Consider the following 27,976-nt stretch of genomic DNA (forward strand, 5'->3'; position numbering starts at 1 on the left):
TATTTCTCAAAATCAAATGTACATGAAGGCAATCTTTTGTCCCATCTGTTAGCCGCATGAAATCCTACTAAATATGCTAATCAATGTTATGAAACGATGTGTATGTCAATTTAACTTACATCTGTAAAGATCACTAAATTCAGAATGGCAAAGAGCTGGGAAAAATAGCAACGTCACTTGATTACGCCTTACGTCGACGTGCACGCGCCCGTATGACGTTCGCGTTCACGTTCGACCTTGTTTTTGTTGTTTAATTTTTGAGTGCGGCTGCGCGTTACTCAATGCTTTCGCCGTTGTTGACACGACCTGGCAGGGAAAACAGTGTCAACCACGGTGGATTTGTGTGCTAACTGTTTTCCCCCGGGGTCCCCAGGAGAAGAACCAACGATAGAAACGATCACCTTAGCCTGCGACCAACCGATCACTCCCGTATGTGATCGCCCTCCTCGTCGACGGACGCTACCAGCGAGGGCCAAGGGACAACATAGCAAAACGACATTATATGATCAAGTGTCCAGCGTCACTTTTCACCTCCATGTGGGTGAGGGAGTTGTGTGTGTCAGATTATGGCGAGAAAAACAGTTAGCAGGAAAAGGAAGGCAGGAGAGCCCAAGGACCAACAACAGGTAGGCGAAAACCGGTGCTGAGCCTCATTAGCTACAGAGCAAGAATGCTAACAAGCAGTAGGCTAGCAGATTTGGCTGATGTACTCCACGTCCGATGCCAAATATATACGGGATTTCAATACATTGACTATTAATTTACTCCCTTAATATGTAATTACGGTTTTGTTGCGCACATAAGAGACTCGTGTTTTTACGCACATGCTGTGGGTCGATTGAATGTCGGTGGCCGCTAATGTTAGCTTGACGTTAGCCAACGGTAGTCCCGTTATCACCACGACAGCTAACGTTTGCCAAGGGTTATTATCAATTGTTAACAAGATAAAATCTTTTTTGGAGGTAGATGTCACTGGCAGTCCATTGTTTGGTCAGGATGATGACTTATGACCACAACGTAACTAAACAAAGTAGTGTAATCCCACGGTTAAAACTGAATTTACCATACATATTCTAATTACAGAGGAAAGGTATACCTTTACCCTGCTAGCTGTTGCTAACCTTAGCTCATGGCTGTACGTGGATCTGGCTAACTTATTTTACCGTCCTTGGACGATAATGAATGGGACATTCGATTTATTGACACAAAGCATGCTTCGTTATACGGAGCTGATGGAAGTGCTGTCAAAATATCAGAAAACAACCGTTTCAGATTATATTCAACCCCATTCACATTAACACCATTATTTTCAGTCAAAAACAATATAGTTACATTCATTTAAATTCCTTGAATAGATTGTCTCAGGATTATCTCAGTATGAATGTGTACATATGCACAGAAGGAATGACCTATTTATTTCTAGATTATCTTTATGGCCTGTCAAAATGTGAATATTCTGGGAATATTAACAGATTTTTCTTTGGTCAGTTTCTATCATTTTAGTCTATCAAATTGATTAAAAATGTAATTTTGGTTGATGTTTATTTTCCATTAAAAGTCCAAAGTGTAACATTTAGGTGAAGTGATCTTAATTTGACATTGAAGATAAAATAATTATATTGATTTGGGTTTAAATCATCTGATTTTAAGAATTGTTGTTTTTCATCACCCCAGGAAGAGCTGTCTTTATACTTTTATTTGGAACAAGCTCAGTTATATAGCTGCCATTTTGAACCATGTTTATTACATTAGACCCATATTGGACAATGTAATCATCTTTTGAGTTTTGATGCTAACTGAAGGCCACATCAGAGAGGGACATTCAGCTGCAACTTGTAACTTCACCTATAAATGTTGCTCAATTTAACACAATGCACCTCCAAGTCTCCACCATCTCTAAGTATTGCAAAGACTAAGTAGTAGTAGGACCTTATTTTTACTCAAGGTGTGTGTGTGTGTGTGTGTGTGTGTGTGTGTGTGTGTGTGTGTGTGTGTGTGTGTGTGTGTGTGTGTGTGTGTGTGTGTGTGTGTGTGTGTGTGTGTGTGTGTGTGTGTGTGTGTGTGTGTCTGTGTGTGTGTGTGTCAGAGAATGAGATTCATTATGTGTTTGACTGGTGATCATGTTAGTATCTAACAGAGACATTGTGAGGTCTAATATCTCCATATTTGAATCTACATCTCCACTATTGACATGCTATATATATTGTCGGGCTGTAACGTTACGTTACACAAACTCACGATTCGATTTGTATCACGATTTTTGATGCACGGTTCGATACATTCCACGGCTCTTTCTGGGGTGATGAAAAACAACAATTCATAAAATCAGGTGATTTAAACCCAAATCAATATAATTATTTTATCTGATTCTGATCTTCAATGTCAAATTAAGATAATTTCACCTAAATGTTACACTTTGGACTTTTAATGGAAAATAAATGTAAACCAAAATTAAATTTTAATCAATTGGATAGACTAAAATGAGAGAAACTGACCAAAGAAAAATCTGTTAATATTCCCAGAATATTCACATTTTGACAGGCCATACAGATAATCAGGAAATAAATAGGTCATTCGTTCCTTCTGTGCATATGTACACATTCATACTGAGATAATCCTGAGACAATATATTCAAGGAATTTAAATGAATGTAACTATATTGTTTATTGTTTTTGACTGAAAATAATGGTTTTAATGTGAATGGGGTTGAATATAATCTGAAACAGTCGTTTGCCAGTATGCTGATATATTTTGACAGTCTGCACTTCCATCAGCTCCGTATAACGAAGCATGCTTTGTGTCAATAAATTGAATGTCTCATTCATTATCGTCCAAGGACGGTAAAATAAGTTAGCCAGATCCACGTACAGCCATGAGCTAAAGTTAGCAACAGCTAGCAGGGTAAAGGTATACCTTTCCTCTGTAATTAGAATATGTATGGAAAATTCAGTTTTTCAGTTGCTATACAAGTAAATGTTGTTTAAATAAAATGTTTTTTAAATTAAAAAAAAAACCGTGGAATGTATCAAACCGTGGGCCAAAAATCGTGATACAAATCGAATCGTGAGTTTGTGTAGCGTTACAGCCCTAATCTTATCCATATTTGAGTGATTTGGATATTTGATTATAGTATTTTATTACATATTTGATTTGATAAAAGACTGCAGAGACTTCTATGGCTATTAACCCTATTTCCCTCTGTTTCCTCTCAGCTGGGCTGGTGTCAGGTGCCACACAAGCGGAGCCATGTTTCTTGTTCGTCACGTCATGCCCAGCCGTGGTGGTGTAGTCGTCAGTCTGTGGTTTGTGCTCTCCGTGGGCGGGAGTTCAGACCTCAGCAGCAACATGAGCTGCAGCTCCAGCGGAGCCTACGGGGCTTTGCAGCGGGACGGCTCCCGGGTATCCTGAAGGAGAAGGAGTTCTCTCTGGGCAGACTCAACAAGGTGTTTGCTTCACAGTGGCTCAACCACCGACAGGTTGTGTGTGGGACCAAGTGCAACACGGTGAGTTGTCACTGCATTACTAACTTGTGTTTATTACTTCACCCCACTGATTAAGAGTGAAGTATTGTTTTTAGTGGCTCTGTCTTGCACTTGCCAATATGACCAACGGAGGCCGCCAGAGGCTTGTTGCGTGAATGGGGTGCAGTCTGCCATCTCTGATTGCCTTGTTAGTCAGGCAATCGAAACTGAAAATGTATTGAACTTATTAAAAAGAACACTCAAAGCAATCAAATCGTAGAATGCTTGGAATAGTCCCATTTTAGGCTGCCACTTTACCATAGCATGCTTACTATGGATGGGAATTTCAGACATTTTGAGAGTCGATTGTCGAGGTCCATGTGTCGATTTTTTTGACGTTTTTTTTTTAGCAACAGCAGCAATGTGGCGGTGGAAAGTATTCTACAGTATACTACGTCGTTTTAGGCTCAAAAACATGGCTGTAATGTCCGATATTGACCTTCAAAGCAGCGATAATAAAAATGAGGGGCAAAAAATAAAAAAAAAGCAGAGCGGAGGGTTTTCTCTCCGCTGGCACAGGTGTGTCTCCAGACGGCTCAGGTTTTTGAACCTGCGCTTGTTGTGTCCACCAGAGTGTAGGATCTTGACTGGGTGAGATGCCGTCTTCATTTGTGTAGACGGCTTATTGTTGTGCCCCCCCACCCCGTCCTAAACATTGCCGCAATCTCATTCGCACTGCGCGCACGCACACACACACTTGGACGCACACAGCCACTGGAGAGAACAGCTGTTGTCACCATTTAGGCTGACGGTTTTTATAAAAATGTACATGACATGGAACCTTGCTGACTGCAGCGCAAACTCTCGAGCTGCCGTGAGAATTTGCGGAGCGCTCCGCAAACTCTTTTCAGATGGAGACGCTGCAATATTAAGTTCTGAAACTTATCAGAGTGTTTCAAAATAATATTATTAATGTGTCTACAGTGACAAACAACAATGATACACCACGTACGTTTGAACATGCGTGGATAAGCAACATTCATATGAGAGCAGCCACGGTGACCCTCACATTTAGTTCCTTCGTGTTTATATCTAATTCCAAATAAACAAACAAACAAAAATTATTAATATATTTTTTTCAAATTTATACATCATAAATTGATGCGTTGATCGCACACTTTCCATCTTTTTATTTTATTTTCCTCCTTTGCTGCCACATTTGTCATTGTTCTTCAGGAAGGAGATGTCAGAGAGTGTGTTTAAGAGTCATTTGTATATTAATTTGTGGGTGGAACGAGGGCGTGGTGTGTTACTCATTCACCTCCGCCCAGTTTCACGTTTGATGGGATGTATAAAGAGAAGGTGCGCCGGACTCGGCGTACGCACGGTTTTATAAATCTGAGAATTTCAACGCGTAAATACTTAAAACATTTTGTGAGTACGCCCTCTTTCAGTATGAAAGCTGCGCACTCTTTTATACATGAGGCCCCAGGTGACTGGGCACACACTCATCCTACAAACCAGCCTTTGAGCACCACGGACAGCGGCCGAAGCTCCATAGTTACCTTACTGACCCGCCCTCACCTATTCCATTCACAAAAATGGGCCGGTGACTCATCCTCAATGCGCACACCATCATCTGAGAGCGCAGGGAGGCTGGTCAGCAGGCTCACCTTTCCGTGCACAGCTTCCTTAACCTCGTTGGTCGTGAACTTTACGCGCGCGTGTCAATTGTCGATCATTTTGTCGACAAAAAAGTCCCATCCCTAATGCAACTAACACTAATGTAGTCAGATGACTATCGACGCATTAACTACTACTATATTGCATTGGCAAGATATGCACTACAGTTGTGCTCTACTATAGTATAACAGTTACTTGCATCTATATTAAACCACAAGGAATGAACAATTTTAGCAACTTGACTTAAAAGACTCACCTAATAAAATCTAGGCTTGCTTAAGTCTACAATATCGTAATATATTTTGTCCTTACTTTTTTTTCTCCTTTTGTTACACCCTATAATTCCCTTTTCTTGCGTTTCTTCCCTTATTTGTATTACTTGCCTTTTTTCTCTGAACATCTTAAGCACCTAGATGGCCGAGCAATCAATGGCATTTGATACACCATTCTACATAGGTGTATAAAAAAAGATAGCCGATCAAATGCACCCGCATCACGCAGCATCAGCAACACGCACATGTAGTAGAGTGTAGGGCTGGGCGGCATACCGGTTCACACCTAATACCGTATTTTTTCCGTTATGACATGAATTTTTAATATACCGCCATCGCGGTGTATTTGATGACACATCATCCGCGCAGCCGCGGCGCTGCTGTCTGCTTAGCGAGTGAGCGCTCTGCATGTAAACGTTACATTAATGTTTATATATTTGTTTCAATCACTGAATGAAGCCTGTCATATTTGGGACAAGAGTCGGGATCTTAAATCACTTGCACAAAACTTTTGATCGGCACTCAGCATTTGTTTGTCTGTCATTTAAACCAGTGTGCGCAGAGAGCGCGAGGGGCGAGCGAGAGGGAGAGATCGAGCGAGTGCCAGAGAGTTAGAGCTGCGCTCTTGGTCATTAGTTAATTTACTTATTTGTGTGTAGGTAATATGTTGTGAAATATGTTTAAACTTAAATAAACTACACATACAGGTAGTGATTCGTTTTTTTATTTTTAGTTGGATATTGGATGTGAACTGATTGTATTTCTATGTTAAAATGTTCTATTAAAGAAAAGATGCAAAAATTATATATTATTAATTATTAATAATATATTTCTGTATGCTATAAAGTGGTTTAAAAAATTGAAATCGGAATCGGCTAAAATCGGTATCGGCAGGTCAAACTTTTTGAAAAATCGGGAAATCGGAATCGGCCCCAAAAATGGCAATCGGTGCACCCCTAACCCTGGATTTCCACTGGACGCGGAACGGCAGCAGCGCGGTTCTGCTTCGTCCTCTGCCCGGCGTCAATCCCCACCGGGCGCGTTACGGCAGCGGTGCGGAGCCTTGGGAGCCATCGGTATTCACGGATGATCGTTCGATAATCTCTAACGGACGCGAGATCCACCGATAGACTGTGTGTATAAAGGAAACAACAACACAGCTTCTTTTCATTCTCCGACGTGGAAGAACTGTTGATCTGGTGTCATAAATGATTTTATGTTCTCCACTTCGAGATGCTCTGATTAATTGACTGTTTACCTGGTAGCACCGGTCACAACGTAATGTTGATGTGAAGTTGTGACAGGCTATATGACCTGCGTATTGTGTTTTATTTTGAAAGGGGGGTGGAAATGTTTTACCTTGACTCTGTGTCGCTTTTCCCGTCTGGTGCGAACTGCTCTGTTGGAATTACGAGGTTCAGCAGCGGCAACGGCAAAAATAGAACTGCTACCTATCGATATCGCTGCGGAGCGGCAAGCCGCTTCTGGGACGCTGCTGAGACGCTCCGCAGCGTGTCTGGTGGAAATGCTCTCATTGATTAGAATGGAAGTGATTTGCAATGGCGACCGCGCCGCTGCCGTTCTGCGTCCAGTGGAAATCCAGGGTAATTCTACATAAGCCTTTGAATATGTCCAAAAGAAGCTTCTTATTTTCTTAAGTGATTCCACCTAATTTACTAACCTCAGCTCCTCCTTGGTCACATCTTTCTTTCTTGTCCATACCAATCTGTTTAATGGACTCATCATCATCTGTCATTTGAAGGTTGTTAGTTGCAGCCCTAATAACCCCTTAAATAATTAGCTTCAACTGCTGCTTTATCCTTTAATAACAAGGGCAATGGACATGTTTGAGATATGTACTGCCTTATGCCAATTGACCTCTGCTGCCACCCACTGGCCATTTTCTGCCCTGTACCTTTGGTAATGTTCCTGTTTCAAGCCAAATGGTGCTTTTACTCACCAGGGCTGAACGATTTTGAATAAATATCTAATTGCGATTATTTAAATAGGAATTGCGATTGTGATATGATTCGTGATATCAGAGGTAATGGAAATCTTGACATCATGACTCATTTTCATTTGAAAAACATATTTAAAATTATTTACTGTGTTTTATTTGTGCAGATCTGTGAGAAACAAAGTTGTTCCCTGTAGTCTAAAGAATATGATGTGTATAAGAAAATGATTCATTTAAAATGATATTTTGATACACATATTAGCTTTAACAAATATTGCGCCTACTGCGATTTGAAAATTGCAGTAGGTCATATTGCGATTTTGATTAAAATTCGATTAATTGTTCAGCCCTATTTTCCACTATACACAGTTCCAGCAAGACTTGACTCTGAACAGCTCGGCGAGGTTCCAAGCTGAGCCGATATTGATTGCTAATCAGTGGACGGCAGTCTGTCAACACTGGAAGAGTCATGAGTGTAACGCCTGACACAGGAATCAAATGGAAAAATGCAGAACTGTATATCAGTTAAAAAGACTTAAAAATCCTGAAAAGGTGTTCACCTCCAAAATTTAGCAAAGGAAATGACTAAAATGTCAGTATTTAGCAGAGGAGTCTGGTGTATTTAGAGACAGCACTGCTGAAAGTTGACCACATTCGGTGGTATTTAAGTTCAGTGACTGTGTCACACGGAGTCTGTGCTCCGGTCATTCAGGAAGTACTGAACCATTCTGTGAACAAATCTTTTTAACTAATGGAGTCTACTGATTCAGTACACTAAAAATAAATACTTTGCAACGCACTAGTTTGTGTGTGTCACATGAAACAACGTCATGGCAGTTGACTCCACCCTCGTTGAGGAGGTACTATAGTAGTGGAAAAATACCAAACCGAGTAGAGTCAAGCCGAGCCAAGCTGTGCTGGAACTGTATCATGGAAAAGCACCATACCATCACAGCATTTAATGGTAGTTACAGCACATTGGTAAAGAGTTTCTGAAAATATTCAGCTGTTAATTTTTTTGTTTGAAAAACAGACCTTGAAATTTGAACATTGCTGAATATATATACTCCTGGACATGTTGGGCTAATCGTATGTCTTTCCATGTGTCATCTGTAGCTTTTTGTAGCAGATGTCCTGACGGGGCAGATAACCCGCATTCCCATGCTGAAAGACAGGGAATGTCACTGCTCAGGCTCCACAGCTGTGGGTGCTATGGTGGCGTGTCGTCACTTCTATCCAACTGGAGGTTCTCGGTCACGAATGGACCAGCAGGGCTGTGGAATCCACGCTATTGAACTCAATCCCTCCAGAACACTGCTCGCCACTGGAGGAGACAACCCCAACAGCTTGGCCATCTACCAGTTGCCCACTCTGGATCCCGTCTGTGTTGGAGATGTAAGTCAGTCGAGCTGATGATGGTAGATTAATAATAATAATAATAATAATAATAATAATATATTATAATAAATTATAATTATAATAATTTTTATTATCAATCTTTTTTGTCTATTGAAGAACTACATGCCTGCACCTACAGTAGGACCTAAATCTGCCTGGTTGGAGCTGGCTCACTGGGCTTCGCTGTCACATGTACAAACATTCAGATCCTAATTAAACTTTCTCTTTTCCCCAGAAAACCTGCTAAGCCCAGTGGTAGGGCGTCTTGGGCAGCCCACTGTGTTTTTTCTAAAAAAAAATGTTAAAAGTTGACAGGAAATTTGAAATTATGACTATTATGTGTTATTGTAAGATATTTATTTACAATACTTAAAACACCATCTATAGAGTCTTACAAAAAGACACACTCTTGAAATTAAAATAAATAATATCAATTGTTTTCTCTTAAGTTAAATCCTAATTAAGTAATCGGCCAGTGACTCTTAAAACAAGCCATGCAATGGTCACATTTAAAAGTAAAATAAATAAACATAAATTCATAAATCAACCTCTCCTGCACCGTGCGCTCCTCTGTATCCAAGATGGTTCTCCGTATCCAACGCAGACTGGATCATTTCTCTACACGCAGTTTTATCCTCACATCCAAATAATGATCTATATGACAGGGATCAAAATGTCCAATATCGTGCATCCTTAGTCTTGGGAGGTTTTGTGTGTATTTAAGATAAAACCACAAATAAATACATAAAACAGTCCAGTAATTGCCCAGAATATTCAGCTGCTATGTAACATTATTGTTTCGTCCCCTATCTAAAAGTATTAGGGAAGCAACACAACCAAAAGATATGCAGGTCAACGTGGAGTGGAATTAAATTAAACTTAATTAAATTTTCAACAATTTATCAAAAAGGTTCAACAAAGTATCTACAAAGAGTCTTTACCAAAAAATACATGTGTGGCACCAATAAACCTAGTGTGTTTAACTGAAATTATACCTACGTTTTTATTTAGTTACTTTACTTTAGGTTACCCAACTTACCAAAACCACCAAATCTCACCACCACAGCATTATAATGGAGTCAAAAACGAGAGAGGGAGAGAGGGAGAGAGAGAGACTTGGCCCAGTCCATCACTGATTGGCCAGCTCAAAATTTGGAACTCAGCTTCCCAGGTGGATCCCAGTCAGGTTGTTAGCACCTGGGAAGGTGACAAAAAGGAGGGGGTAGCAGAAATGCAAACACACGCACCCACACTCCAGCCCTCTGGCTTTGTTTGGCACGTAACAATTACCAAAGTAAATTAAAAGCAAATACATAGGTTAGAGAGAAGCGGTGTACACACTGCTACTATTGACTATATTCCTGTAAATCTCCAATAAACCACCACCCATTGATGAACCATATTGAACATTTTAATCGTTAACATTACCTTGAAAAATCAGTCTGTGGTGTGCTGTGGATGGATCAGTCTGTTGCTGAATGAGCTCCTGTGGCTGATGATGTTCTAACTCTTAGCTAGTTGCTAAATCATTAGCATCGCAGCCAATACTTCATACACAAAGCTGTGTATGAGCTTTGGATGTGCATAACCTTTGTATTTTAAAACGACAATACTGAGCTAGCTAATGACAATGTAGCCACTTAATGTTCTGAAAAGCACAGTGGAGTATTAAAAGACGCTTCCACCATGAAAAAACATTTTTAATCCCTGTATGTGACTTCAAATAAACACTAATGTAACATAGATTGACGTTATTAATGAAAACTCAATCCATAAGAAGATAGAAGGTTAAAAAGAGTTAATGGGGTTTGGGGTGCTCTTTTCATCATGGGCGTCATGTCATCATCTTAGAAGCAACTACTGTGTTTGCCTCAATGTCTCCAATTATCCTCGTCCTGCCTCTCTCTTTCGGCCGCTAAAGAGTCCATCCGTTTGTTGTTCATAAGCTCTGGAGAAAGTTTGCAGCTACACGTTGCGGCTTCTTCTTCCGTAGCATTTCTGTAGCATAAGCCTCTGTCTTACTGCAGCCAAAAATTTGCATTCGAACGGCCACAATTTAGTTCTCCTGCAATGCGTCTTTCCTGGTATGTTATCATTGAATGATGAAAATGCACACAGCATTTGAAGCAGCAGTAACAGTGAGGAGCCTCCTCAGCAGCAGCTGCATATTAAGTAGCCATGTGTTTCCTCTGTGACGAGCAGCTGATTGGCCCGGAAAAAAAAAAAGTGGTATCACCACACCCTAACTAGGAATCTGTTCACAACATCAAACAACCCTAATTCAAATACAATAATGTGATTTGAAGCATGTAGTGGCTTCTTTGGGATTTCAACTTGCATAATGGAAAAAAAAAAAAATTACAATCTCATTATTTATAAAAAGAAAATATTTGTTTTGCTTTTACATTGTTGTAATTTGTTTTTTGTTTGTTTTTTAGGATGGCCACAATGACTGGATCTTTTCTATAGCATGGATCAGTGACAACATGGCAGTTTCGGGTGAGTTTGTGAGTCCAAGTCAAAGCTCTCCATATTATAACATAAATGTCAGTTCTGTCTCTTAGGATGCCAGTTGTGGATGAGCTCTGGGAAAGGGCACTTCTATAGATTTGTGCCCTATGATTTCTGCGGTAACGGAATCACGGACGGAGTCGCGGAATTAGCCAATAAAAAGGGAATCTACTGTTAAACGCGGAAATTTAAATAATGTGACTGAAATGTCATCGTGAGGAGAATGACTTATAACTTTATATAGACTTATTTTATACACCACAGATTTTTCTAAACCCGGGAACAAGTGCGCTGCGCCCGCATGTAACCGGCGAGCGTCCCCTTGTCCAGGTGCCGATTGAAACTCAAGTCACACCATCAAATACGCCGTTATTACAGTTATATTGTTATTGTCAATAAAGATGTTATATTTAGGAATGCACTGATAATTTGGTGGCCAAAACACAGCGAGTAAACTGTGGAACAGCAACTATTAAATGCTGGAAAGTCTCTTTGCGCAAAAGTGAAACTTATGAACTCCCTGCGACATTCACTTCACACCAGAGAACATTCTCTCTCTTTGAGCAGTTAACTAAAGACATCGGCTCATCTGATGCATCTGTTATTCTAGGGCCCTATGAAATCCGTTTTATTTTTTTCCAAATTCCGTTTTATTTTTTTCCAAATTCCTTTTTTTCCACTTTAATTTTTTAAAATTCTGTTTTTTCCGTTTAAATTTTTTTGATTCTGTTTTTTTTTTACCTTTTATACTTACTTTACCACCATAGAATGTGTGCTTTTTGTGTCAGTGTATAAAATGTCCACTGAAATTCTTCTTGAATCCACTGACTTTGCTTTCACGCTGCACAGTGAAATTAACCAAACCTTTTGAATAAAGGCCACATTATACTTCTCCGACTGCGTATGCGTTATCCGTCTGCGTCACCACGGAGACGCCTCGAGCATTTATACTTCTGCGTCGTGGTGACGGACACTCGCTGCAAATTCCCGCCCGATCAGTAGGGGTCGCTGCGCAAGGTTGTTGTGCTTCTGGCTACAGTGAGCAATGGCGTCCGAGAAAGAAAGAGAGAGAAAGACTGTTGTTGTTTAAACAGTGGCCGTTTCTCACTTTTCTGTGTGACGGAACGCAGTTTTAAGATAATTTGAGGCGAGAAATTGGCCTTTTAGGGTCTAAACATGTGCTGTGTGTGTATAGATATGACGTATTTATAGTTCGGCAGCGGCGTTATCGGCGGGGATCAGCTCCGCTTCTGTCAGGACGCCCGGAGCGCACTGAGAGCCGGCACAGAGCAGCTTCGCTCAGCCTGTCCTGAGGACCAATCGCAGCTCTTGCCGTCTCCGTTGTCCATTGACGGAGTGACGGACACTTAAAAAATATTTTGTGCACCCGGAGACGACGCAGAGGCTCTTCGACAGTCTCTGCGTCGACGCAGAGTCTCTATGTAGCCTACGCAGAGCACTTTACGCAGAAGTATAAATTGGGCTTAACGTATTCCGCTCCTCGCCTGAGGTGGTGCAGCATCAAGAATTTACTGAAGAAGACAAGACAGCAATGAACAAGAACTCTGTCATCTGTTGGTTTATACAGCACAACATCCGTTTCCTCTGCATAAGAGCAAAAGAAAGCTGCATCAAATCTATCTATCCTATGGATTTATGTGAACATCCGACACAGATACACTGCAACAATGGGACTCACACATTTATTCCACCTATTGTTCAATGTGTACATAAATGTTTTGGATGTGTTTACAATACCCTGCATTGTAGTCCGCTTCCTGCATTTGGTTCACTTCACAAGCGAGCGGAGACCTAGATAGATAGATAGATAGATAGATAGATAGATAGATAGATAGATAGATAGATAGATAGATAGATAGATAGATAGATACTTTATTCATCTCACAGAGAAATTCACAGTTCAGCAGCTCCAGAATATGTTACAAGATAGAAACATAAGAGGCATGCAATTATATGTACAGTCTAAATATAAACTGAAACATATGTATAAAAAGAAAAAATATATAAAAAATATAAAGAAGTTAAAAAGAATGGGATGACCATGTACATGTGTGCTTGCGTGTATGTGTCATGTATGATGCAGGTTGAAGAGTCTGACGGCATGGGGGAGAAATGATCTCCTCAGTCTATCTGTGGAGCAGGACATTGACAGCAGTCTGTCACTGAAGCTGCTCCTCTGTCTGTGTATGGTGCTGTGTAGTGGAGGGTGTGGATTGTCTATGATGGACAGGAGCCTGTTGAGTGTGCGTCGCTCAGCTATGGATGTCAGACTGTCCAGTTCTGTGCCTACAACAGAGCCTGCCTTCCTTATTAGTTTGTCCAGGCGTAAAGTGTCCTTCTTCTTTAGGCTGCCCCCCCCAGCACACCCCTGAGTACAGGAGGGCACTCGCTACCACAGACTGGTAGAAGGTCTGTAGCAGCTTCCTGCAGACGTTAAAGGATGCCAGCCTTCTAAGGAAGTACAAACGACTCTGTCCTTTCCTGCACAGAGCATCTGTGTTGCTGGTCTGGTCCAGTCCAGCCTGTCATCCAGCTGTACTCCCAGGTATTTGTAGGTGTGCACCACCTCCACACAGTCCCCCTTGATGAGAACTGGTTCTGGGTGCACCCTGGATCTCCGGAAATCCACAACCATCTCCCTGGTCTTGGTGGTGTTTAGGAGCAGATGATTGTTGTCACACCATTTGACAAAGTCCTGGATGAGCTCCCTGTACTCATCCTCCTTTTCCGCTCCTGATACAGCCAACAATGGCTGTGTCGTCCGCAAATCTCTGCACATGGCAGAGCTCTGATTTGTGCTGAAAGTCAGACGTGTACAGGGTAAACAAGACAGGAGAGAGCACAGTCCCCTGTGGCGCCCCCATGTTGCTGACCACCGTGTCAGACCTGCATTCCCCCAGTCTCACATACTGGGGTCGGCCGGTCAGGTAGTCACTTATCCAGGCAACTAGGTGTGAACCCACTCCCATCCCAGACAGCTTGTCCCTCAGGAGCAGAGGCTGGATGGTGTTGAAGGCGCTGGAGAAATCCAAAAATGTAATTCTCACACCACCTCACGTTGCCTCTGTCCAGGTGAGAGAGAGATCGGTGTAGCAGGAAGATGATGGCATCTTCCACTCCCACCTTTTCCCGGTAAGCAAACTGTAGGGGATCAAGGGCGTGGCAGGTCTGTGGCCTGAGGTGATGAAGCACCAGTCGTTCCATGGTCTTCATCACGTGTGACGTCAGGGCCACAGGTCTGAAGTCGTTCATCTCTCCAGGATGGGGTTTCTTTGGGACTGGGATGATGCACGATGTCTTCCACTGCTGGGGAACCTCCCCCAGTCCCAGGCTCAGGTTGAAGATGTGCTGAAGGGGGTGACCCAGTTCCCGCGCACAGGCCTTCAGTAGTCGAGGCGACACTCCATCTGGACCTGCAGCTTTGTTAGGGCGCAGCCTCCTCAGCTCTCCATAAACCTGAGCTGCTGTGATCGAGGGTGGTGTGGTGGGGGGTTGGGAGTTGTCCTCATCTGTGTTTGTGGAGGCTTGTGTGAGTTGGGGGGTGAGGTGATGGGTGAGTGCAGCTGCATTCAGATGTGTGAATGGGATGGGGTGATCAAACCTGTTAAAGAACTGGTTTGACTGGTTTGCCCTTCCCACATCGTGTGTATCCGCTTGAGCTCCTGGGTGTCACCATCCTTGAAGGCCCTCTTTTTCTGGTTCAGAAGACCCTTGATGTTGCTTGTAATCCAGGGCTTGTTGTTAGCAAAGCAGCGTACAGTTCTTATTGGAACAACAACGTCCATACAGGAGTTGATATACTCAGTTGTGCAGTCAACCACCGCCTCAATGTTCTCATTGTGGGATCCATGCAAAGCATCCCAGTCTTTGGTCTCAAAGCAGTCCTGTAGGGCCAGTTCAGCCTCAGGAGACCACTTCCTGAATGAGTGTGTGACTGTAGGCAGCCTCCTCACTCTTTGGATATAGTGAGGTTTTAACAGGACCAGATTGTGATCAGCTTTCCCCAGTGCAGGCAGGGGGGTGGCTGTGTATGCATCCTTCACGTTTGCATACATCAGATCTAAAGTCCTATTCCCCCTGGTGTTACAGTCCACATACTGGTGGAAAGCAGTGAGTGTTTTGTCCAGAGTAAAGGCCACATTATACTTCTCCGACTGCGTATGCGTTATCCGTCTGCGTCACCACGGAGACGCCTCGAGCCTTTATACTTCTGCGTCGTGGTGACGGACACGCGATGCAATTTCCCGCCCGATCAGTAGGGGTCGCTGCGCAAGGTTGTTCTGCTTCAGGCTACAGTGAGCAATGGCGTAGAGAGAGAAAGACAGAGAAAGACCGTTGTTGAAACAGTGGCCGTTTCTCACTTTTCTGTGTGACGGAACGCAGTTTTAAGATTATTTGAGGCGAGAAATTGGCCATTTAGAGTCTAAACATGTGCTGTGTGTGTTAAGATATGACGTATTTATAGTTTGGCAGCGGCGTTATCGGCGGGGATCAGCTCTGCGTCTGTGGACGCTCGGTGCCACTGTGAGCCGACACAGAGCAGCTTAGCTCGACCTGTCCTGAGGACAAATCGCAGCTCTTGCCGTCTCCGTTGTCCCTTGACGGAGTGACGGACACTTAAAAAATATTTTGTGCAGTTGGAGACGACGCAGAGGCTCTTCGACAGGCTCTGCGTAACCTACGCAGAGCACTTAACGCAGAAGTATAAATTGGGCTTAACATGATTAAAGTCCCCAGAGATTAACACAAGAGCCTCTGGATGCTGTGTTTGTAGTTTAGCCACAGCGCTGTGGATGACGTCACATGCAGCCTCCACGTCAGCCCGTGGAGGAATGTAAACAATGACGTGGCTGAACTCTCTGGGCAGGTAATATGGTCTTAAACTTACCGCCAGGAGTTCAACGTCCATGCAGCAGGTGGAGATTTTAATCCTCACAATGTCCAGAATTGCATCAGCGTTTGTTTACATACAGCGCGAGTCCCCCTCCTTTGTGCTTTCCACAGGCTCTTGTGTCCCTGTCCGCTCTGACTGTGCTGAACTCGGGAAGCTCCACGTTAGCGTCTGGGATGCTGTCCGTTAGCCACGTTTCAGTTAGGCACAGTAAACTGCACTCCCTGTAGATTTTGAGGTTCTTTGTCAGCGCAGCCAGTTCGTCGATCTTATTTGGTAGTGAGTTCACATTCCCCATGATCATAGAAGGTACCAGAGGCTTGAATCTCCACTTCTTAGCTAGCCGCCTAGCTTTTAGCCTAGCGCCGGCTCTGCAGCCTCGGTACGGCTTCCTCACGTCCACAGGGAAACACGGAGCCACACCGATGCGGGACTTCGCTCTCAGAGCGTGCAAAAAGTTGCTCGAATACACGAGTCTCAGCGTAGAATAATCCGTATCCATGGGATATACTAATAATAGTTTCAGTAGAAACCAAGAAAATTACCTTCAAGGTAGAATAAAGAAATTTAAAAGTGAAACACCCGGAGCTGCTAGAGAGGCTGCCACTTGCGTCAGCGCCGGAAGCCATGGTCCACCTATGTTTTAGGTTTGCTTCTTTGGTGCAGATCAGAGTTCGGTTGTGCATTCACACTTCCCCAAACTAACCAGACTTTCCAAGAAAACGAACAAGGATTGGATTTAGAAGGGCTGGTGTGAATACACCCTAAATTCTTCCATTAGTGTTTGAACGTTATGGGTCCAGTGGAGCCTCTCTGGAAAGAAGAATATAAAATGTAGGGCTGGGGCAATTCTGCATTGACGTAATCGATTATGGAAATACGTTGATGAAGTATAACGTGCATTGACACGGTACATTGAAGTAAGATGCCAACTCGTCATGCGTTAACGTTTACGCCGTATAGTGGCTAGCACTATATTTTATAAATGTTTTTTTATGATTTTTTTTTGTTATCATGTAATATCCGTGAAACATTTAGGTAACCAGTCGGGCTGCAACGAAGAATTCATGGATTTTAGAGAGTGTGTTTTTTGTTTTTTTAAAACAATGAATACAAGCGTTGGGATTTTTTTTTAGCTTCTCAAATGTGAATATTGTCTGGTTTCTTTTCTCCATTTGACAAAAAAAAATCATTAAAACTAGGTTCCAGGTTTGATAAACACTGATCAACATTTTAACTTTATTTTATGGACAAAAATATATTAATCAAGAAAATAATTGAGAGATTGATTCTAAAACTTAACAGTATATTTCATTAAACACTGAAAAGACATCTCTAGCAGTGTTTATTTGACAGCCACTTTCACTTCAAGATGGAAACTGTGGCACTAAGAGTAGTGAAAGAGCATTTACATTTTTTAACAATATATAACATAATTTTTGAAACCATACAATGCCACCGCAACATCATAGTAGGTGCACTATATATTTTCCTTTTTTTGTCCTTTGCCAATCACACCCCTGCTAAATATTATGTGATAGTATCTTGAAACATATACTTGAATATGTTCAACAAGCTCAAGATTTTTCTATTGGAGTGTAAAATGAAGATTACTGCCGCTGTGTCTTTGCTGCGGAATAAGGCCCCCTGAACATACTTTGTTTCGACTAATCAACAAAATTATTAATCAATCGATAGAAAAATAATCGTTCGGTGCAACTCTAATAAAATGTCATTATTAATTATTACTGTCGCTGTTATAGATTTCTAATATATTTTTATATATTATAACTGTCTGCCTGCTTGTCTGTCATCATCTGATTGGTCACGTGACTGCAGTGCCACTGACGCTACTCCGGTACATGCATTCACTCATAGTCTCGACGTCTCCTCACTTTACCTCTGCAGCGATATTTGTGGAATTATTAGATCAGCGTTAAAAAGTAAAATTTACAATTTATAAGCGGTTCACATAACAAGCGAAATCACAGCTCAGCTACATTCAATTATACCACATTCTGGTCCATTTACATGAGTACATCAGTAAGACACTGAGACACTCAGCTTAAGGTTAACTAACATCCATAATGAATAGATGAAGGTGGTCTTAGTCTTAGCAATCATATTGTGTGCATTTGATTTTGTAGGCTCCAGAGATGGCTCCATGGGCCTGTGGGAGGTGACCGAGGAAGTTATGAGTCAGGCTGAAAGGAGTCAGACGGAGGAAGCAGTACCCTCATATGCCCACATCTCTCACCGTGCCCTCAAGGACATCCCAAAGGAGTGTACCAATCCATACAATTGTAAAGTCCGTGCCCTGGCGTTCAACAACAACCATAAAGTAAGGCTCCTTTAACACAGCTGCTGGGACAGAGTGATTTAGTTTAGCTTCATATTTCTTCGTCTAGAATAAGAGTAATATGTGTTATACCAGGTTAGATCACTTTTTTTGTAATCAAAATAGGATGAAAAATGTTGTGATGTAAACTAAGAGTGATTATTAGTGAGTGAGTATTATTTGGAAGAACATCAAAATATGCCGTAATTGCAGGACTATAAGCCGCTACTTTTTTCACACGCTTTGAACTCTGCGGCTTATATAACGATGCGGCTAATCCATGGATTTTTATGAGTCAACTGCCTCCAGGGGCGCTCTAGCAGGAACCGCAACAGCGAGACAGACAGGTGGGAGAGATAATGTGCTGAAGAATTGGAAGTATTTGCAGCCACGCGACATCAGTGTGAATGGTGTATTTAAAGTGGCACTCCAAGTTGAGGCTTAGATGACCAGCGGCGAGAAATCATTCACCAAAGCTGCCCGCATGCAAAGAGCAACTTTTGTTCAAGTCTGCCAGTCGATCCTGACAGCGTGAAAAAATCCACGATCACCAGTGGGTTTGAAAAGACTGCTGCGTGATGAAGAGAACGGCACACGCACAAATTCACCTCAAGACGAAAGTGACAGTGAGGGTGACAACGAAAGAGACTGAAAGTTTCTGACAAAGTCATTCTGAGGCTGTTCAAGTCTGACACTGAAGAAGACCACTTCAGTGGTTTTAGTGTGCAGGAGGAAGATGAAGAAAGCAATCAATTACTTTTCTGGTAGGCTGGTTATTTTTTTATCCAGCTGTTACTGCCATGTTACAGGCACTTTTTAGAAAAATAAATTACAGTACTTTATAAGCAAATGATATAGTTTTTCCTTTGCATTTTACTTAGAGAACCATTTGTAATCATTGCATTAACATTTTAAGGCAGAAAACAGTGATGTGAATTAAGTAAGACTTGTAATGAATGAAGTATGAAATGTAAGGTCATGGAATGACTGGGAAGATGAAGCCCCCTATTTGTGGCCCTTAAAATGAAATCAATAGGCCTGTTATTGTTGAATATTGAAATATTAATGATTTACCCCACCCTGATAATGCACAACCAACTTATTGTGAGTGCTTTGTATGCAAGATAAAATTCTATATTCTTCTATCCGCATACTTCACCTGTGGTCATTGACTCTGCTTCTCATCTTCCCATGCTGTTTCCTCTTTCAGGAACTGGGTGCTGTGTCTTTGGATGGCTATTTTCACCTCTGGAAAGCTGAGCAAAGCTTGTGTAAGGTAATGCATATGCATTTTATAGGGCTGTCAAAATTAACACGTTAACGCAGGATGATTAATTTGTGGAATTAACGCATTCATTTTTTTTAACGCACTTTCTCACTTTCATTGCGCTACGGGTAGACGTGCAGTTTATGAACTGGCAAGGCAGGCAACTGCTTGGGGCCCCGAGCCGATAGGGGGCACCTGACACTCGGAGCCTGAGGGCTGTTGCCTAAATGCATCAGTGACAGGCTTTTAGCCAGCAGGGCATCCGGGCGTCCTGGGGCCCTGTACTGAAAATAATAAGAAATTAGATGCCCTACTTTTAGGCAGGACGCCCAAAAGACGCCCTATTTTTTCCTCCCGTTTCCCCCGGTAACCACCGAAACAATGTTGCGATGATGCGCTGGTATAGGCAGGCGCGTGCTGGCCGCAAAAGATCAGTTTGGAACACCAATAAAACGATTCCAACAAGATGCGAGGACATGGTGGAACAGCACCTATTAAATGCTGGAAAGTCTCTTTTCGCAAAAGCGAAACATGGCTGCAGCGCAGATTATGAACTCCCCGCGACAGAACCGGAGGGCAAGGGAAGGGACCCTCTAAAAAAATCCTAGCTAAAAGCCTGATCAGTGACCAGCCGCATCCCCGTCCCCCTTAAACAACAATGGTTGATTTGCAATGACATCTCAGTAGGAAACCTCCTAGGGGCCCCACGTCTCCTCATGTTAACCTGTGTGGTTATCGTTCTGCAAGTGGTAAACGAAGCTGAAGGAAAATGAAGAGTTATCGATCAGGTAGTTAGAAGAGGAAGAAAAAAAAGAGGATGAAGGAAAAAAGAAAGAAAGACACACAGTTGTAAGTGGTGCTGCTGGCGCAGATAATGATATAATCATAACATTAACAGTAAATGACTGCTGTTACTGAACAGTTACTTTGTCTAACTAACGGGGACACAGACTTGAACAGCAGCTAACTAGTAGAAGCAGTGCTTCAAAGGTGCTGATGAGGAATTTCCTGCTGTGGGTTTAGTACTCCCAAGAAAACTATTTAACTTCTATACTTTATATTTTGTTTATAATGTGAGTTATTTACAGTGTAATGCAAAGTTTTTTTATAGTTATTTACAGTATTTAATTTTTTCTATTTATATTGTCTTATAATGTGGGTTATTTACAATGTAATGTTTATTATTTACTAAGTTTGTATAGTTTTTTTTTATTAGTTATTTATTTAGTTATTTTTTTAGTTATATTTATAAGTTATTTACAGTATTTTTTTTTTTTTACATTTATATTTTCACATACTTTATCTCTCCGTTCCTACAACAATATAAAGAGAAAATGTGAATTTTTCTGGCATATTTACGAAGAGTAATTAATCGTGATTAATCCACAGCTACCCTGTGATTAATCTGATTAAACATTTTAATCTTTTGACAGCCCTAGCATTTTATATTATTTTCCTTCATTTTCTTCATTTAGTATTTTTCTAGTATGTTTTAATAGTGTACACCAAACAAGTCTCTGAGTTTAGGCCCTGGTATACTTGCACACGCACAGCAGGCGCAGACCCAACACACACTGAGGCATGTGCACGAAAGTATACTGGGCCTTTAGGTCATGTCCAGATGGAAACGGCATGAAACATGTAAACAATCTTTTTCTTTGCCGCTAAATATCTCCGTCCACACGGAACCCCCTGAAACAACTCAAAATGCTGTAGAACATATGACGGGACTGTTAGTGGCGCTGTAATGGTACACCAAAAGCAGGGAAGACCTTTTCCACTTTACAGATATAATACAGAGGAAAGAAAGGGATATAATGTATGTTTGTTTACGTTCCGGGCCGTTTCCATGTGCGTATTTAGTGACTTTACAGACCCCTGGTGACTTTTTTCTTTTTAAAAAAGTGACTAGTAATAAATCTACCGAAATCTACCTTAACTGTATTGCGGTCAGTGATGGGAGTAACTGTGTTAAAAATAAACAGCGTTACTAATAGTGTTACTTTTTTCAGTAATGAGTAATCTAATTGTTGTGCTGTGTTGTCTAAAGGCCACATTATACTTCTCCGACTGCGTATGCGTTATCCGTCTGCGTCACCACGGAGACGCCTTGAGCCTTCATACTTCTGCGTCGTGGTGACGGACACGCGCTGCAATTTCCCGCCCGATCAGTAGGGGTTGTGTGCAAGGTTGTTCTGCTTCAGGCTACAGTGAGCAATGGTGTCCGAGAAAGAAAGAGAGAGAAAGACTGTTGTTGTTGAAACAGTAGCCGTTTCTCACTTTTCTGTGTGACGGAACACAGTTTTAAGATAATTTGAGGCGAGAAATTGGCCATTTAGAGTCTAAACATGTGCTGTGTGTGTTATGATATGACGTATTTATAGTTTGGTAGCGGCGTTATCGACGGGGATCAGCTCCGCGTCTGTGGACGCTCGGTGCACACTGTTAGCCGGCACAGAGCAGCTTAGCTCGACCTGTCCTGAGGACCAATCGCAACTCTTGCCGTCTCTGTTGTCCCTTGACGGAGTGACGGACACATAAAAAATATTTTGTGCAGTCGAAGACGACTCAGAGTCTCTGCGTAACCTACCAGAGCACTTTACGCAGAAGTATAAATTGGGCTTAAGTGTTGTTACTTTAATTATTAGCTCATTGAAGCTGTTTTCATCAAACCAACTAGATCTCTAAACGAAGAGGCAATTCCTTTTTTTTTCTTTTACTGTTCTTCTGATTTGGGCGGGTGTTTTTAACAACTGAACTGAAAGTATAGCCATTACTTTTCTGTAAATTAAATTAAAGGAAATAATTTACACATTAAATGCACATTATGCCCTGGACAAAGCACTTCTCCACATCAGTGTCAAGCAATTCTGACCTAATGAAACATCTTTCAGCGTCACAAACTTCCATGAAATGAGTGGTCATTAACACCCAAAGGAGACGAAGACAGTGCCACGAAATCAACACTAACTGAAGCTTGCTTTTTTTTTTTTACTCAGACCGATCTTAACAAACTCGAGTCGGGTATGCGAGACTCCCTTCGTCCCATAGCAATCGTTTAAATTTGTGTACACTGGTCCTGTTAGTAGTTTATTGTATTAAGTGTCCATTTCATTATAATATTCAGATTTATCATAAATAATTGAACATGCACATGAATCTTAAAGGTGCATTATGTAATAAATATAATGCAACTGGCTGTAAAATCCTCCTAATATGTCACAGAGACTCAGGAATAATATTCATATAACAAACTGAACTCACCAACAACAACAGTACAGCCAAAATATTTGCATAAAAAAAATATTTTGCAGATTGCAAATCATATTTGTTTTGTAATCATGTTTTGGCATGTGGCGCCACCTACCACCGTCTACCAATCATTGCAGTCAGTAGAGTCTCAGCTGCCGAGCAACCACGGGTTGCCAGTTACGTCAGAAAACGCAACCTAAAAGACCTCGATATTTTGAATTTGAATGTAGTAACCGTTTTTGGCCACATTCTTACATATGGCACCATTAAGAGAGGGGGTGGAGGTGAGGCTCAAAGTCTTTGAGCATTTAAAATGTAACTTGTTATTTTTATCATTTGTAACTCAGTAAATAATTCAGTTTCTTGTTGGGAGAAGTTACTAGTAACTGTAACTAATTACCTTTTGACAGTAACATGTCCTACACTGATTGCGGGCAGCAAGTTACACATACACTCACACAGAAGTGCTGACTGAGCGCAGCAGACTGAGCTGTGGGCAGCAGACTGTGTGAAACAATACACTGTTAAAATGCAAAGGCAATACATGTTTATTAAAAGACAAAACATTAATATTCAAACGATAACTTGCATTTTCAATTTATATTCAGTTTTAGGCTGTCCAGGGACAACAAATGGAAAAAATAGCCTCTTCGCTAATGCATTTACAGAATTGTGTTTTGTGTAAGGTTAGGTATATTTCTTGTTTTTACGTTATTATTATTATTATGTTATTTTATGTTTATATTTGGGTTAGCTCTGCCAGACTTGACTGAGCTCAATTGTCTCTCATGAACACATGAAAACAAGTTCATGAGAATCTGCTTTTATTATATCGGCTTTTTATCATCCGGTTTTTTGAAAGCACTAAAATGCTATTTTTGAAAAATGGTTTCCAGAGTGGCAAACGTGCGACCGTATGCGTGTATTTCTGTAGCAGTGTTACAGCACCACATACAAGCCTGGCATATGTACTGCAGTGTTAAGAGTCGTTTAGGGGAGTCTCTTGTGGATGAAGACATTTGTTGATATTATAACATTATTAATTTCTGTGTGATTAAGGCCTGGGGGAGTTTGTGTGTATACAGCAGCAGCACAGTGGCGGGTGCGGGAAATAAGCATTTACAGGAAAAAGCTGTCTTGACATACAACAAATGACTTTCTGTGTGCAGTGTGAGAATGACACCAGGCAAGACGAGCTCTAAACACCGCTATACTGAGAAACACAGTGATGTGGAGCTGATAGACTTAATTAACATTGTGATAATCTGTATGACAATGGTTTGAATGTAACTGACATTCATTTATATATAGGTATGCACTTCAGCTTGAACTAAACTAATGATAGATGAATGATGATTCTGTGATGCATCTCCCCTGTTTACCTTGTGCCAGTATATTCTTCTTTAGTATATACTTAATTTTATACTTTTCTTTCCCCAGATATTGTCCACCAAGCTACTTTACTGCAAAGAGAACGTGTGTTTGGCTTATGGACAGGACTGGTCAGTGTACGCTGTAGGGTCTCAGGCCCACGTCTCCTTTCTGGATCCACGGCAACCGACACACAACATCAAGTCAGTCAGCTCCAGAGAGAGAGGAAGTGGTGAGTGAGCTGTAAAACAGAGCTGCACAATAGGAAAACATGCACTATTTTGAAAAATGTGACATGACATATGTAAACAAATACTCAACTCAACACCCATCCCTTCAAACAGTCCCCATGGCAGCCATGTTTTCGCCGAGTGAGCCTACATGTCATGATGATTCTTGGTTCAGGGTCACTCACAGCTCAGTCAACAATTACTATGTGACAGTGACTCATACAACTACACTTCAAAAAAACCTTTACCAAGGCTTTTAGTTGGAAATGGTGCCAGGGGGTATACCGGTGTTTGATCCGAGTGTCTCTAGCTGTGTCAAGGTTACATGCTCCAGTGTGCATTCCTCACAGCCCACCAAGACATGGGCTGTCTCCTCATGCAGCCAACGTTTGCCCCAAAGTCTAGTTATGCTTCACCAGAATTGACATAAACAACAGTCATTGCCTTAATAGTGCTATAAAAGTTTTACTTGTAAAGGTGGAAATACGAGCACTCTCACTGAACACTGTGCTAAAGATCACCTCGTTCAGACCAAAAAATGCACGGTGCTTAGCCCGAAGCTCGTGTTCCGTGTCCCCATCCACCTCAGGTATGTTATGCTAGCAGTAACCCATGCTGAGGACTCAGTACGAACATATACCCAACTGTGCTGCAGTGCTGCTCGCTGTCGCTCAACCACTCAATACAAGCATACACAGTCGGCTGCTGGAGCACTCATGCAGAAAAATCTACTGTTGTATTCTGTGAAACCTTTTAAATGTTGACAAATACTGTGATACATTTTTTCTGATACTGCCCAGGACTTTTTGTAAAGCAGGGAGTGTTGGTGTTTACTCTGGAGGTTCTCTGCAGCTGGGTGTGTTTGTGTGTTTGTGCAGGAATCCGTTCGGTGAGTTTCTATGAGCACATCGTGACAGTGGGCACCGGCCAAGGTTCACTACTCTTCTATGATATTCGGGCTCAGAGATTCCTGGAGAACCCTTTGAATCCTGTTGGAGGGTACCGGAAGTGCCCAGGAGATGGCATCCTCAAGCTCACCACTGGGAAAGGCTGGCTGGTACTTTTTTTTTTTGTTGTTGTTGTTGTTCATAAACTTTCTTTCAGTGCTCTACATGTCTGTGATTATAAACTAAACGGCACTATGTGTACAACTGAAATGAAGTGCTGGTAACAGTTGAAGTAGCAGTGTTTGTATGGTGGCAGCCATCTTGGAATCCCATGTCGGGGTTGGTGAGGTTGGAGTTCAGGGGGCATTCATCACACATGGACCCTGGAATGTCCAAGTTCCAACTACTCACCATTACATAATCCTAACATGTCCTGTCTTCTTTCCTTGCTTCCTAATCGTCAACTCTCTGTGATTCTTTCAGAATCACGACGAGACGTGGAGGAGTTACTTCTCAGACATTCATTCCTTCCCTAACGCAGTGTACACCCACTGTTACGACGACTCTGGCACCAAGCTGTTTGTCGCAGGTGGACCTCTGTGCTCTGGCCTGCACGGGAACTACGCAGGACTATGGAGTTAACCTCTTTGTCTCCTCCACTGCCACCACATCTTCGGCCTGAGTTCTCATCATCCAGTCATCCTTTGCTCTTCTTGGTTGTGATATCACTGTCTGTTTTGCTCACATGTGGACTCAGGAACATGAATATTGTTCTTTTGTATATTTGTTCCCTTCATTATTACATCCTCTCTCTGCAGTTTCTCCTTCATTTGAGTTTTGATGTCAAAATGTACAAACAATTAAGTAGTACTTTTCCAGAGCTGCACTGTGGAACTTGGTAGTATTGGAAATGATTAAGAATGAAGCTACATGTGTTCTCATAATTTAAATATGTTTTCATCTAACCGACAAGGATTAGGTTACAGTCCTTTTTTTTTTTTTTCACACAATGATAGTATTTACTGCTGCTTTGTCTGTGATATGAGTGTCTTTGTGAAATATTTGTCAAATTCTCTCTCAGAAAAAGAATCTTTCTTCATTTTCTTACTGAAATAAATGGCAATAAATAAAAGAGAGGCAGAGAGGAGGAGGAGGACTAAAGATGGTGTACATGTTTATGGACTGAAGCGGAGTGCAGGTTCATGCTTGATGGAGAAAGTTTAGTAGTTCCTCAACAATCAAAGAACTTCTGTCTGGAGTAAAATGAAGAAGCCAATGAAAATGTTTGTTGATAAATCTCTCACTGAAACGATGTAAAGGTAAAACATTAAGATTGCTAAATGTGTTCTGCTTTTAATTCATCACAAGTGCTTATTTTATGGTTTGACACACCCCTGATGATGATGATCCAGCCCTTTTATCCTTATCTTGTCACCTTTATTCAGTAGATCAGGGGTATTTATAGTGGCTTCTTTTAAATGATCTGATGTCTTTTATTTTCACCTGTCCTTTTTGAACCGAATGCTCTCAGATCCATTGTAGCTGTTTGCCCTATAATGTGTGTTTCAGTACCAGGCTAAGCATCAAAATACAGAGAAACCTTTAATGAGTGGCATTAAGATCTGCAGTCGCTCACTCTCATCCTCTCATCCAAGCAAGAAGGATGAAGAACTAATGATTTGTCTATAGGCACATTACATCTTCTTTTTATACCAGGGAGTGAGTGATTTCTGCTCTGCTCTTTGTTTTTGTGGAAGCAGGGTAGACTTGAGTTGTGTCATTGTTTGCCTTCCTCAAGTCTCTCTGTAGGACTACTACATCCCTTTCAACAAGGAACTTCTCTGCAGTTTTCATGATAATTGCATATCAAAAATAGGAGACCCCAAACGACGACCACACGAGCAACACTTTAAAAAGTGTATTTTATATATAAGCGTGTATATGTGTGTGTGTGTAAAATACATAAAAGACAATTGCATACGTTTTTATGTACATGTCTGAGGAAGTATGTGGGTTAATGTGTCTATTTGGTGATGCCTTGTTTTTATATATATATATATATACATATATATATATATATACACATGCCTCATGAATGTTTTTACAAATTATTGAATCTGAGGATATTGTAAGATAAACACCTGAAAAAATATTAAATCTTTAAAAAGACAAAATAATAAAAATGTATATTGATGTAACCTTTCCTTTCTGCTGTGATTCGCTAGGTCACCGTTTATTGAGATCGGGACAAACTTATATCTACTGATATCGGTCATTTTAGACCTTTTTAAACACATTTGTGTTCAACATTTCAAGCTGTGGAGCAAATATTATTCCATAAAGAAGAAATAAACAGCCCACAACACGACTGCTAAAATGCTATTGCTGATTTTAATTGACATATTTACAGCCTGCAAGGATTTTGACCAGGATCAGA

General features: G+C 41.4%; 1 protein-coding gene across 1 annotated transcript; it reads left to right on the forward strand.

Annotated features, from left to right (window-relative positions):
• The first annotated feature begins 297 nt into the window (after positions 1-297).
• Positions 298-27,594, forward strand: dcaf12 (DDB1 and CUL4 associated factor 12). Its single transcript, XM_083906208.1, has 9 exons — positions 298-626; positions 3,213-3,503; positions 8,490-8,768; positions 11,210-11,270; positions 18,342-18,535; positions 19,743-19,808; positions 24,492-24,654; positions 25,531-25,709; positions 26,023-27,594. The coding sequence occupies exons 1-9, from the start codon at positions 567-569 to the stop codon at positions 26,179-26,181; spliced, it is 1,452 nt and encodes a 483-aa protein (XP_083762334.1). The 5' UTR covers positions 298-566; the 3' UTR covers positions 26,182-27,594.
• Positions 27,595-27,976: the final 382 nt, after the last annotated feature.

This window comes from Microchirus variegatus (assembly GCF_963457635.1).
Source record: "Microchirus variegatus genome assembly, chromosome: 19".
In the NCBI taxonomy this organism is placed as follows: domain Eukaryota; kingdom Metazoa; phylum Chordata; class Actinopteri; order Pleuronectiformes; family Soleidae; genus Microchirus; species Microchirus variegatus.